The 14782-nt window shown below is 34.2% G+C and overlaps 1 protein-coding gene across 2 annotated transcripts in view; it reads left to right on the plus strand.

The window, feature by feature from the left end:
- Window positions 1–10189: 10189 nt before the first annotated feature.
- ARHGAP5 (Rho GTPase activating protein 5) overlaps window positions 10190–14782 on the plus strand; it is a 58148-nt gene continuing 53555 nt past the window's right edge. For both annotated transcript variants that reach the window (XM_068990934.1, XM_068990935.1), the window contains exon 1: window positions 10190–13909. In XM_068990934.1, coding sequence (XP_068847035.1) covers window positions 10190–13909 — 3720 coding nt within the window. The remainder of the gene's footprint in view (window positions 13910–14782) is intronic.

The following is a 14782-nucleotide window of genomic DNA, read 5'->3' on the forward strand; positions in this document are numbered from 1 at the left end:
TTTTCATCATTAATGGTACTTATCACAGGTGTTGCTTTTAGTATTCAGTTCTTAAACATGAAATGGCATAATCGGGATTTTCTTGGTAGCTGCAGAATGTTTTGTCACAATTAAGTTTGCATAAATATTATTTTTGAAATTTATTTGGACTGATTTTTTCTTTGCATACCCAGAAAGTATGCAGATAATATAGTTGACTCAAGAAGTGTTATATGGTGTTCTAACAGTAACATTTGTGTTCCTAAAGGATGTTTGTAAAATACATTTGGGGTACACCATGGGAGTTTGGTTTTGCAAAGAACTGTGAAGAAAGTTTGTAAAGTGTTCCATTATTTGGTGACTTGAGTAATCAAGCTCCTATTTGTTTAAGTGAAGGTTGTTGATAATTTTCTCAAACTAGGAAAACAAAGAAAAATACTAGTTCACTGCTTAGAATTTTAGGTATGAACTTTAATTGGTTTTCAAATTCTGTTCCTTGGATCCCTTATGGATTTTTGCTGGATGCCTTGAGACTTCCTCTGATATCTCACCCTTAGAAACCAGGGCAGCTTTTATTTTTGTCTATTAAAAGTATTCTTCCTAAATACAAGGATTCCTTTGAAAAAAGAAGTCATCTGTATTAAAATTTGTTTGAAAGCGTCTAGTTTGTATTCAATCATTCAGATTAACTTCATTTGGCACTTATGTGCCTGGCCTTAGGGGTACCAAGATAAGTTAGAAATAATGTAGCTCAAGCTATAGTTGAAGCAGTAGTAACTTTACAGTAATAAATATTGATGGTTACAAGTACTAAGAAATATGGAAAAGAGAACCACTGTTTCTCTCAGAGCCTCTTTGGGAAACCTTTACAGAAGAAGCATTTGAATTTGAATGTTTTGACTGCAAGTAGAACTTTGAAAGTAAGAGAGACACAAAAGGTTTTTGTTTTGTTTTCTCTGTATTTTGGAGATTGTCCACAATTCCTTAGATTTGCAGTCAGATAAAATAGGTTGTTAATATTTGGTCATGTCTGTATTTTACTCCTTAAAACTATTGGGGAAAAGTTATGCATAACTGTAATTTTTGGATTAAAATAATGACTAGTATGGTTCCATTTGGTTAGATTTTCAAGCTTTTCATCACGAAGAGTAAATGGAAAAATGAATTTTCATTTTGATAGCTTCATGTTAGATTTAGTTATTTTATTATCCCTGACCAATATTTTATTGCGCACCTAGGCATTAGAGAGATACAGGAAATGTTGCTCCCTTAAAAGAGCTTACAGCTTTGGTGTGGAGCTTTGGTGCTTGACAATTTAGGAATAAATGCCAGTTAACACAGTAGAGGAGACATATACAAAGTAGTACATATTGATTTAAAAATCGGTGTAAAGAAATTTAGATAAAGGAGATATCGTTTTGAAGTTGCAGGATTGGGATAAGTGAGAAAAAAAAGACATTAAGTTAATGACATTGTGGACCCACAGCATAACTCCTTGTGTGGATAAATTAACCGGGGCCGGGTGGGGTGGGGGAGGAATATAAGGTAAAAATGTGCAAACTCAGTTTGTACATTGTAAGGCAAATTGAAGGATTTGGGGGAAAATATTAACACAAGATTAATAGAAGGAATAATGGGGAAATAAATTATCTCTGCATTCCTATCTTTGTTAACTATATTTGGCATTGTCAAACAGCCTTGGAAAACTGATTCTTTGCCTTCTAATAGGGTATATACAGTTTGTTCATTTTCTTCCTATTCAGTATTGTGATCCAGCATTTTATATTTCTTTCTATACTTGCCTTTTTAGAACCAAGATAATATCTCTCTTTATTTTCTTCTTTATTTTTGTTTTGGTTGACTGTTAAAGGGAAGGAGAGACAAAGATCCAGATTTCTACTTTACTGTCTAAGTTTATAACTCTTGGAATGCTTGTTACAAAGGGTATCACATCAGATGGTCTCTTAAATTATTTTCTTAAGTTTGTGATCTTGAAGTTGATGTTACTAATCTTGACTTTACCTCATTTCATTTCTGTGTTTTCACTTGTCTTGGTAATACTATCACCTGAAACTCAAGTGTTAGCACCATCTGTTGCTGAGACTGATTAGTTTTTCTTTAAGAAACTTGACTCATTTGTCTTTTATTTCCTTTATCTAGTAGCCAGTCACCAAAGTCTTTGTCTTGAATGGCTCTTTTCAGTTCTGTGATAGTTCAGGTGCTTTCAAGCCTCTAGTGTTTGCCCATCTCTTAGGCACTGTGCCCCTCCAAATCCAATTTTGTATTTCACTTCTAATTTAGAATGGTTTCTTATTGCTCACTACAAGGTCTAACTCCTATTTGCCCTTGAAGACCTTCCATAGACATATCTTCAGAAATAAGTAAGTTTCTACTTTCTAACATGGCAACTGTATTCAACCACTCCACACTAATCACATACCAGGAAGGACTTTTTAAAATCCAAATCCAGTGTCTTTTTCAGAGTTTACTCAAATCCTTAAATCTATTGCAGGAGTCTGCAGACTGTAGTCTGTGAGCACAGTCCAGTCTGCTGCTTATTTTTGTTTAATTGCTTTTTACATTTTGAAATGGTTGGGGAAACAGTTTTGAATAATATTTTGTAATATGTGAAAATTACATGGAATTCTGATTTCATTGTCTATAATGATCATTTGTGTAAATATTATCTGTGGCTTGTAGTATTTATTGTTTGACCTTTCACAGAAAAAGTTTTCAAAGCCCTGACCTATTCTAATTTGTACTGATCTTTCATTTCTTTGAGTTCTCATTACATTTATCAGTCTTATAGTATATCACATTGCCTATGTCTCCCCATCTGTAGTACTTGTTAAAGAGTGGGCAGTGATTTTCAGCCTTTTTTAGAAAAATCCATACCTCCTTTTTAGTCTATACCCTTTTTTGAGATTTTTATTTGACCACTTAATGTTCCCAGAAGTAAAAAATTGTAGTTTGTTTTCCCTTCTGTGTAGCATCACAATAATGAATGGCAAATTATGCCCTTCCCCTCATGTCTCCATTCTCCAAAGTGAGAAAAAAGAACTTGGACCCTGGAAGGGAGTATATTCATAGCTCCCTGGCTTAGTCAGACCACCCTCCCTGACCACCCTATCTAAACTTCTGCCATAAAGCTAAGCAAATAGTAGCTAAGTACAGTATATATTTAATGGGTTGTTTACATAGGTTGATGTAAATGAGGTGACCCTTGAGTCTTCTGTTTTCACCACAGAGTAAAGAAATGGACTAGGAAGGGCTGAGAATAACTTTGATACCATATCCTCAGAGACATGTTGTTAGAGGAAAGTGTGGCTTAAAAATAGGATTGGCAATAAATCTGTTTGGGAATAGTTTACACCATTATGTTCTACAGTGAAACTTTTTCAAACAATAAATACTTGAAATATCAAAAGATAAAAATGGGTAAAAAGCAGAATTACCTTTGGTGAGTAGAGTTTGGAGAGATCCCAGACTGCTGCATACTGAGACCCTTTAGGAAGTACCCTTCAGGCTTAATGTTTATAAACCCATTATTTCTATTAATGAGCAGATTAAAGGTCTTGGAGGGAGAACTGGACTTTTTATATTAGAATATTCTGCAATGCTGTACCTTATGGATCCATAATAAATAGTATGTGATTTTTGTTAATTGTGATTCTGAATGTGACTTCAAGATTTTCCAGGATCTGAGTTTGAAGATTGATTCATTTAGTCATCAAATACTTGATCTTCCATGTATGTCAGGCGCTGATCTGAGTGCTGGGAATATGGTTAAAAAATCTCCATCCTAACGCTTTATCCTGGATCCTACCAAGATACGCTTCCACGAAAGCTAATTTATGGGAATATGACTTTAGCATTCCTTTCAACCTTAAGGTTGTATGCTTTTACCTTAAAGAAAATACGGAATATGATTGACTCTCCTATAGGCATTAACGTTGTTTACTTAACTCTCTCTTATATGTTAAAATGGCTTTCTCATTTCCTCTTCTAATTTTTATAGCTTAAGTTTGTATTGAGATATACTTAAGAAAAGTATATTATGAAATAGGCAATATTATGCCACATTCATCTTTTAGTATACAGTTGATATTTTTACTCTAAAACTTTTCTAGGTAAGTTTATCTAAGATTGTGGAATATATGATCATCTTTGGGCTTGAATCTGTCTTCTGTCTTGAATATTTGTTTACTTAAGGGATATTTTCTTTATTTGACCTAAAAAAAGATGGAGCAGGGCTTCCCTGGTGACTCAGTGGTAAAGAATCCTCCCTGGTCTGGGAAGATCCTACATGGTGCAGAGCAGCTAAGCCCGGGTGCCACTACTGTTAAACCTGTGTTCTAGAGCCCAGGAGCTGTGAGTACTGAAACTTTGTGTGCCTTAGAGCCTGTGCTCCGCAACAAAGGAAGCCGCTGTAACAAGAAGCCTGCACACAGAAATTGGAGGATTGCCCCTACTCTCTGTGACTAGAGAAAAACCTGTGAAGCATCAAAGACTGAGCGTAGCCAAAAATAAATACATTTTTTTAATTAGAAAAAAAGAATGTAATTACAAAGCTGCTTCTGTGTAATTAGGCCTTTGAAATGTACTTTTCTGTAGTAAATGTTTGTGATTTAAAAAATGTTAGTGTCAAAAATAAAAATTAGGTGATTATTCTGACTGAATACAGGCATACTTTGTTTTATTGTGCTTTGCAGATCCTGAGGGTTTGCACATTGAAAGTTTTTGGCAACCTGTGTACACCAAGTGTATAGATGCCATTTTTCCAACAGTGTTATTTTTTGATTAAGATATGTACATACAGACATAATGGAAGCACAGTTAATAAACTACAGTATAGTGTAAACTTTCATATGCATTGAGAAACCAAAAAATTTGACTCACTTTATTGTGTATTTGCTTTTTTGTGGTGTCTGCAACCAAACATGCAGTATCTCCAAGGTATACCTGTACATTATTATAGACCATAGTTTTTATTCTGATACCTTAAATTTTGACAAAATTTTGGAACCTTGAATATATGTATATTTCCTCCATAAATAGCTTTATGATATCTTTTAGGTTAATAAATTGTAGCACTTATTTAGTAAGCCTAACATGCTTTACTTTTTTTTTTTTTTTTTAACCAGGGAATTAAGAACATTTGATTGTAGTATTTATTAGGCTTCATACATTTATTGAATAGCTACTATGTGGGAAGGACTATTTGGGGCTCTTGGAATATGATGATGGAATGAACAGATTTGTGCATTTGTACATCTTTTTTAAACCTAGAATGGGGAGGGGAGAGGGATAGAGTTAATGACAAATAATAAAGTTGTAAATTAGGATAAGCAAAGGGGAATTTGGAGATTGATAGGAAAAGTAAGGGCAAAAGTAGGAACATGTTTAGCTTGTTCAGGATTCTTCACTATGACTGGAATAGAATGAGGAATGAGGAGAATAAAATGGGAATAGGCCAGAGAGTAAGATATGGTTAGAGAAGGTAGATCTTGTAGTAAGCCATTGAGAAAACTTCACTTTTACTTTCTTTGGAGCCACAGGAGAGTTTTAACCTCAAGAAAGGGAGGGTCTGATGTATGTTCTAAAAGAAATAGTCTTGCTGCTCTGTGAACAGACTGAGGAAGAGGAGCAGGAGTGGAAGCAGAGAAATTAGTTGAGAAGCCTTTGGAGTAATGAAGAGCCAGAGATGAGAATGGAATGAGATCAGACTTACAGCAATAAAGGTAGTGAAAAGCAGTGATTTCTGAATGTGTTTTGAAGATGAGGCCAGCTGGAATTTCCTGACAGCATGTAGTAACTTGGAAGTGTAAAATATTTTTTTAAATATACTTTTTATTAATTCATGAGTGCAAGAGGTTTGTGAAAAGTTACAAAATTTAGTTTAAATCCAGAATTACTAAGAATCTTTCAGTTGGCTAGATTTCTTATAGAACTTTAAAAAAGAATTTTTTTATTTTTGCAGAAAGCCACCTCATGTTATTAAAACTCCATTAAAAGAATCGTGTTGTGTTTGAATGACTTAAAACATTTCAAAACTTAGTTGTAGAGGTAGCTTCATGTCAGCACAGTTGTCCAACTTTAAGATTATACATTGTCATTAATTTCTGTACAGATACTTATTCTAAACATTTCCTTGAAAGTTTATAGGATAATCTTAAAGGCAGGAGGAGAAATTACATTGCAGGTTATTACAAGTAGCACTAATGCTTAAGAAGGGCTTCCCTAGTGGCTCAGTGGTAAAGAACCTGCCTGCCGGTGCTAGAGACATGGTTGAATCCCTGGGCCAGGAAGATCTCCTGGAGAAGGAAGGAAATGGCAACCCACTGCAGTATTCTTGCCTGGGAAATCCCATGGACAGAGGAGCCTGGTAAGCTACAGTGCATGGGGTTGCAAAAGAGTTGGACATGACTTAGTAAACAACAGTGACAATGCTTAAGAAGGTAAAGGTTGGTCATCAAGAGATTCAACCCTATAACTTTGAGTAGGTCATTACTGCTTTTTATCTTGGTTTCTGTATTTTTTTTTTACAAAGATTAAGTTATGTCAAAAATAGAAAAGCTATGTCTAGATCGACATAGTCAAGGATTAACCATTAAAAATACTTGAAAGGGGTTTTCAAATTGAATCTAACAGCCTGCCTATAGACATTGGCCATTAGCTTATTAGTGGGAAATTTTGAAAAGGCATTCTTTTTTTCTCAGTACAGAAGAAAAACTACCTTGGTTAGTTAATGGAGTGCAATTTTGACTTGAATAGTGAGGGCCAGTAGATTAATTACATAAACTATCCAAGTGTCTGAAAGTAAATTTCCTTATAAACTTGTACAGAAAGTATAGCTTTCTTCCTTGAGGTAGTTATACCATACTCACTCAAATGACAAAATCTTTTCGAGGACAAGATGACAGTAGTTTTCTAGTCTAGGGTTTCTCAAACTTTTTTAAAATCTGAAAATACTTTTAAACTAAAGCTTCTGAGTTAAGTAAACCTGTAAATCAGATAAAGAAGGCACTGCTCTGGTGAAAAGTTGGAGATAGCAACTATTTATTTGTCCAGCATTCTTTCCTGCCTCTAGATAAATGAATTTTCTCACCAGATAATCACTGTATGGTGACTCATGACAAAAACTCTGGATCTGACTTCAAAAGGCCAGCAGGTAGCCTGTCTGAGAACATTGTTAGTAGAAGGAACATGGATGTTCTTCACTGTGTCTTAGTGATAGTTTACTGTGAATTTGGTCTCTAAACCACACATGTCACACAAAGCTACCTTGTTTTTAATTTGAACTTTAATATTTGTAAGTCAGAGACTGCCACTAATTAGGATGTGTCAAAGCCTTAGTACTGAAAATTTGTCAATACAAGAGTTTTCTCAATTAAATAAAAGCCTAGTTTTCAGTGATAAAAGGATGATGACTTCATGCTTCCATTCACCTTATGTTTAAGGGCTTTTTCTTTCTGAAACTTAAAAAATTCATTTTGTGGTAGTGTTTTTATTTTGACTTTTATGCTGGATAACTTTAGATAGAAAAGTATCTCAGTCTTCTGAGGTTTATGCTCTAGGAGAGCATGAATGATTCTTTTAATGTGTTTGGATAAGTATTTGTAAAAAATATTAACCAAGATATAACCATTATGATAAGGATTAGATTTGTAGTTGAAAATTTTCCACAATACTCTGGTCCATATAACATGCTGTTACTTCTCTATTGAAAATTTTGTGTTTCCAATTTTAAACTGGAAAGCAGGGAACAGTCTTTCACTGCTTTGAATTGCTCTTAATTTTCAGAATAGATGTTTGTCCACCAGAGTTAATCAAGAGCTCTGCGTAGTTCTGGTGTTTGTAGAATTCAATGTAAAAATTCCCCAAAGTAATCGCTGGTTATGTTTTCTTTTGGTGTGTACATTTAAAAGGATATCGTCTGCAATTTTTCACCTGTCTAGTAAGAAAGAAAGATAGACTTTGTGTTCTGCTGTTTGCAGGGTTTTTTTTAACTATTTGTTATGGAATCACTATGCTATTTTCAGAAACTAATTTCCCTTTTTATTGCTCTTTATAACTTTTTTATCCAGTTGGTTCAGTGTTTTCTTTTCAGTAAATATCCATTAAGTAGCCCAATTGTTGTTTTCTGTAGTTTAAGTAAAGAATGTTAAACTTGGTGCTCAGTGCAAATATTCAGTTTGATCACATTAAGTTTTAAAATTTTTTTTACTTGATAAAAGAGAGTTAATAGAATTGAGTGGGACTGCCCTAATTTCTTACACTGCTAGTTATTGTATGTACTGCTCTCAGATAAATACTGGTAAATCACCAGCCTGAACAAGTCATTTTTTTTTTTTTTTATAAATCTTCAACAGCTTCCTTGATTCCAACAATCAGCATTTTTTCTTTGCATTTAACATTAACAAAGAAAAACTTAGTTCTTAAATCTGTTTAGATAGGCAGCTCCATTTTATACATGGGGGAACCATGTCTCAAAAGATTTAGGGTTTTACTGTTGTTGTAAACTCATAATAAATGTTAGGAATTTAATTTGAAGTCATTTCCATTTATTCATGATTTTCTAGTACTGATTTTGGTGCTTCAACATTATATTACAAAAGTGAACCTAATATTTTGCTTGAGTGTTTGGTGGCTGATACATTTAAAATTAGTATTTCATTAAGGTTGCTAGGATAAACTTAGAGAATACAAGAATAAATCTTGAGATTTTATTTTAAAATATTATTGTATTAGAAATATTAGTCAGAATTTTAAATTGCAAGAATAATTTCTTTTTACCATTAATATAGCAGATGTGGACTATAATCTTAATACATATTTACTTGCAATTTTGAGGGTAGTGGAGAAACCACATACTTGGGGCAAACAGTGGTTATTTTCTGACCTTTTATTTTTTTTTCCCTCATGGTCTTTATGATCTTTTATTTTGTTTGGATTGAAGATATTTTTCATATATGTTGATGTACATGACTGGATATTTTCCTTGTGAAATTTGGTATGGTAGAAATTATGTATTGCTTTTAATTAAACATCAAAAGAATGTGAAGAGTCTCCAAATAAAACCATTATAAGAGAGTAATTCATTGTTTCCACACAGATAACCTGAATTAAATTGCATGCAAGTCTTATAGGTTATTTGTTGTTGTTTTTATATCAAATAATTCTAAAAGATTGTCTCAGATATATAATCTTTAAACTCTTGAGCTTTGTGCTACTCAGAATATGATCTGTGAGCTTTTTGTAAATACTCTGAGAGGAAATAAATGCAGGAATCAAGAACATTTAGAAAAAGTTTGGCAGTAATTTTTTTGTGTCTTGAATCTAATAAGAAATTGGGACCTACATTTTTTAAAAGATTTCATTCAGATTAAAAATTTCATTGTGTTTTTAAAAATTGACTTGCATATATGAAATAAAAATTGGTCCTTAGTTTGAGAAGTGTTGATCCAGTTAATCACTGTAATGATTTGTATTAACTTCATTTTTTTTCCATTTTCTTGTTTATGTATATGAATATATTAATTGTTTTTTATATAATATTTGATAGATTGCATAAGACTTAAAAATTCTAAGATCTTGCTAAATTCACATGAAATTCCATTTTAGGGAATAAGGTTTGAGGAACCATGTAATAGAAAGCAGATAGTTTTTTAAGTTGTGGAGAGTTGTTAAGGCAACTAGTTTGTTTTAGTTATTATCAAACATAGCCTCCAGACAGAGAAGACAGGAAAATTGAGGGAAGGGAAGGACTAGAAACAAAATGCATATTTGGTTAATAGGGTTTCATTTTAAAGTTTGTAAGATCACATTAAAATTTGTATTTAGTTTTTTTAGTTGTTAGATTTGCCTTAAATTTTGAGGTCGTCTTGCACTTTTAACGGTAAATCATAAACTGTCTTTGGTGATTTCTTAAAATACTGTGACATCGTTAACTTGTCTGGTGCTTTATTATGAACATCTTTAATGTGTATATAGTTCAGCATGTATAATTCATGACTAAGGTTTGTCCTTTTTCTCTTTCTAGGAAGATGATCCATATGATCTTCAAGACCTTTCTGCACAGAAATGAGGGAAATACAAAGAACCAAATGTAGTTCTGAAATGTGGGATCTGTATTTTGAGATGATTTTATTTTCAAAATGAGAAGTATATCTGGTTATCTTTATGAATGTAGAGACATGACAAGAGAGTTATGATGGCAAAAAACAAAGAGCCTCGCCCCCCATCCTATACCATCAGTGTAGTTGGACTCTCTGGGACTGAAAAAGACAAAGGTAACTGTGGAGTTGGAAAGTCTTGTTTGTGCAATAGATTTGTACGCTCAAAAGCTGATGAATATTATCCAGAACATACTTCTGTGCTTAGCACCATTGACTTCGGAGGACGAGTAGTAAACAATGATCATTTTTTGTACTGGGGTGACATAACGCAAAGTGGTGAAGATGGAGTAGAGTGCAAAATTCATGTCATCGAACAAACTGAGTTCATTGATGACCAGACTTTCTTGCCTCATCGGAGTACGAATTTGCAACCATATATAAAGCGTGCAGCTGCCTCTAAATTGCAGTCAGCAGAAAAACTAATGTACATTTGCACTGATCAGCTAGGCTTGGAGCAAGACTTCGAACAGAAGCAAATGCCTGAAGGGAAGCTCAATGTAGATGGATTTTTATTGTGCATTGACGTAAGTCAGGGATGCAATAGGAAGTTTGATGATCAGCTTAAATTTGTGAATAACCTTTTTGTCCAGCTATCAAAATCAAAAAAACCTGTAATAATAGCAGCAACTAAATGTGATGAATGTGTGGATCATTATCTTAGAGAAGTTCAGGCATTTGCTTCAAACAAAAAGAACCTTCTTGTAGTGGAAACATCAGCACGATTTAATGTCAACGTTGAGACATGTTTCACTGCACTGGTACAAATGTTGGATAAAACTCGTGGCAAGCCTAAAATTATTCCCTATCTGGATGCTTATAAAACACAGAGACAACTTGTTGTCACAGCAACAGATAAGTTTGAGAAACTTGTACAGACTGTGAGAGATTATCATGCAACTTGGAAAACTGTTAGTAACAAATTGAAAAATCATCCTGATTATGAAGAATACATCAACTTAGAGGGAACAAGAAAGGCTAGAAATACATTCTCAAAACACATAGAACAGCTTAAACAGGAACATATAAGAAAAAGGAGAGAAGAATATATAAATACTTTGCCGAGAGCTTTTAACACTCTTTTGCCAAATCTGGAAGAGATTGAACATTTGAATTGGTCAGAAGCTTTGAAGTTAATGGAAAAGAGAGCAGATTTTCAGTTATGTTTTGTGGTGCTAGAAAAAACACCTTGGGATGAAACTGACCATATAGACAAAATTAATGATAGACGGATCCCATTTGACCTCCTGAGCACTTTAGAAGCTGAAAAAGTCTATCAGAACCATGTACAGCATCTAATATCAGAGAAGAGGAGGGTAGAAATGAAGGAAAAATTCAAGAAGACTTTGGAAAAAATTCAGTTTATTTCACCTGGGCAACCATGGGAGGAAGTTATGTGCTTTGTAATGGAGGATGAAGCCTTCAAATACATCACTGAGGCTGATAGCAAAGAGGTGTATGGTAGGCATCAGCGAGAAATAGTTGAAAAAGCCAAAGAAGAGTTTCAGGAAATGCTTTTTGAACATTCTGAACTTTTTTATGATTTAGATCTTAATGCAACACCTAGTTCAGATAAAATGAGTGAAATTCATACAGTTTTGAGTGAAGAACCTAGATACAAAGCTTTACAGAAACTTGCACCGGATAGGGAGTCTCTTCTACTTAAGCATATAGGATTTGTTTATCATCCCACTAAAGAAACGTGTCTTAGTGGCCAAAACTGTACAGACATTAAAGTAGAGCAGTTACTTGCCAGTAGTCTTTTGCAGTTGGATCATGGTCGCTTACGGTTGTATCATGATAGCACCAATATAGATAAAGTTAACCTTTTCATTTTAGGGAAAGATGGCCTTGCCCAAGAGCTAGCAAATGAGATAAGGACACAATCCACTGACGATGAGTATGCCTTAGATGGAAAAATTTATGAACTTGATCTTCGGCCTGTTGATGCCAAGTCGCCTTACTTTTTAAGTCAGTTGTGGACTGCTGCCTTTAAACCACATGGGTGCTTTTGTGTATTTAATTCCATTGAGTCACTGAATTTTATTGGGGAATTTATTGGAAAAATAAGAACTGAAGCTTCTCAGATCAGAAAAGATAAGTATATGGCCAACCTTCCATTTACATTAATTCTGGCTAATCAGAGAGATTCTATTAGTAAGAATCTACCAATTCTCAGGCATCAAGGGCAACAGTTGGCAAACAAGTTACAATGTCCTTTTGTAGATGTACCTGGTGGTACATATCCTCGTAAATTTAATGAAACCCAAATAAAGCAAGCTCTAAGAGGAGTATTAGAATCTGTTAAACATAATTTAGATGTGGTGAGCCCAGTTCCCACCAATAAGGATGTATCAGAAGCTGACTTGAGAATTGTCATGTGTGCCATGTGTGGTGATCCTTTTAGTGTGGATCTTATTCTTTCACCCTTCCTTGATTCTCATTCTTGTAGTGCTGCCCAAGCTGGACAGAATAATTCCCTAATGCTTGATAAAATCATTGGTGAAAAAAGGAGGCGAATACAGATCACAATATTATCATACCATTCCTCAATTGGAGTAAGGAAAGATGAACTGGTTCATGGTTATATACTAGTGTATTCTGCCAAACGGAAAGCATCAATGGGAATGCTTCGAGCATTTCTGTCAGAGGTTCAGGACACCATCCCTGTACAACTGGTGGCAGTTACTGATAGCCAAGCAGACTTTTTTGAAAATGAGGCCATCAAGGAGTTAATGACTGAAGGAGAACACATTGCAACTGAGATCTCTGCTAAATTTACAGCATTGTATTCTTTATCTCAGTATCATCGGCAAACTGAGGTCTTTACACTGTTTTTCAGTGATGTTCTAGAGAAAAAAAATATGATAGAAAATTCCTATTTATCTGATAGTACAAGGGAATCAACCCATCAGAGTGAAGATGTTTTCCTGCCATCTCCCAGAGACTGTTTTCCCTACAACAACTACCCTGATTCAGATGATGATACAGAAGCACCACCTCCTTATAGTCCAATTGGGGATGATGTACAGCTGCTTCCAACACCTAGTGACCGATCCAGATACAGATTAGATTTGGAAGGAAATGAATACCCTATTCACAGCACCCCGAATTGTCATGACCATGAACGCAACCATAAAGTGCCTCCACCTATTAAACCTAAACCAGTTGCACCGAAGACAAACGTGAAGAAATTGGATCCAAACCTTTTAAAAACAATCGAAGCTGGTATTGGTAAAAATCCAAGAAAACAGACTTCTCGGGTGCCTTTGGCACATCCCGAAGATATGGATCCTTCAGATAACTATTCAGAACCCATGGACACAATTTTCAAACAGAAGGGCTATTCTGATGAGATATACGTTGTCCCAGATGACAGTCAGAATCGTGTTATTAAAATTAGAAACTCATTTGTAAATAACACCCAAGGAGATGAAGAAAATGGATTTTCTGATAGAACCTCGAAAAGTCATGGAGAACGGAGGCCTTCAAAATACAAATATAAATCTAAAACCCTGTTTAGTAAAGCCAAGTCATACTACAGAAGAACACATTCAGATGCAAGTGATGATGAGGCTTTCACTACTTCTAAAACGAAAAGAAAAGGAAGACATCGTGGAAGTGAGGAAGATCCACTTCTTTCTCCTGTTGAAACTTGGAAAGGTGGTATCGATAATCCTGCAATCACTTCAGATCAAGAGTTAGATGATAAGAAAATGAAGAAGAAAACCCACAAAGTGAAGGAAGACAAAAAAGTAAGTTTAATTTATGGTTCATAATGTTTCTAAAGATGTTTGTTTTGACTTTTAAAAAATTATTTTTTTAAGATAATGGATTTGACGTCAGTGAGAAGTTAGGCTGTCTGTCATTTAGTAAGTGTAATTGGTAGCTCTTTTTAATTTTCTGAATATTTTGTGAGGATTGATTATTTTTTGTTACTTCATTTTATTTACTTGTGCTTTAACTTATTTATTTCGTAGTCAGACATGACTGGGCAACCGAACAGCAAAAAGCTTATTTGGGGTGGGAGTTTGATTTTGTATTCTTCAGCATAAAAATTCTAGGTGAATATGTAGATTCTGTCTACAGAAACTTAGATATAAAATGCTTTTGTTCATTTTCTCTGTTTGTAAGCATCCTATTTGTCTGTTTTTCCCTTTTGACTTAGCAGTTTTGCAGCTTGATTTGTTGACATAAATATATTAATTTGATATATTGGCATATTTGATATATTGTTTTCTTGCGCTTTGCTTTTTGCGCTTCCCAAATACTGCATTTTTTACAAATTGAAGGTTTGTGACAACCCTGCAATGATCAAGGCTTCATAGCACCATTTTTCCAGTAGCATACTTCTTACTTGCTTTGTGTTACATTTTGGTAATTCTCAAAATATTCTAAATGTTAAAATTTTTATAATATTTGTTACAGTGGTCAGTGATTTTTGATGTTACTATTGCAAAAAGATTACAACTCACTGAAGGCTCAAATAATGATTAACACATTTTAGCTACATTTTAAAGTTGAGGTACATACATTGTTTTTTTTTAGGCATAATACTGTTGTACACTTAATAGACTGCCATATAGTGTACATGTAATTTTTACATGCACTGGGAAACCAGAGAATTT

Source organism: Capricornis sumatraensis, chromosome 19, assembly GCF_032405125.1.
Source record: "Capricornis sumatraensis isolate serow.1 chromosome 19, serow.2, whole genome shotgun sequence".
Lineage (NCBI taxonomy): Eukaryota > Metazoa > Chordata > Mammalia > Artiodactyla > Bovidae > Capricornis > Capricornis sumatraensis.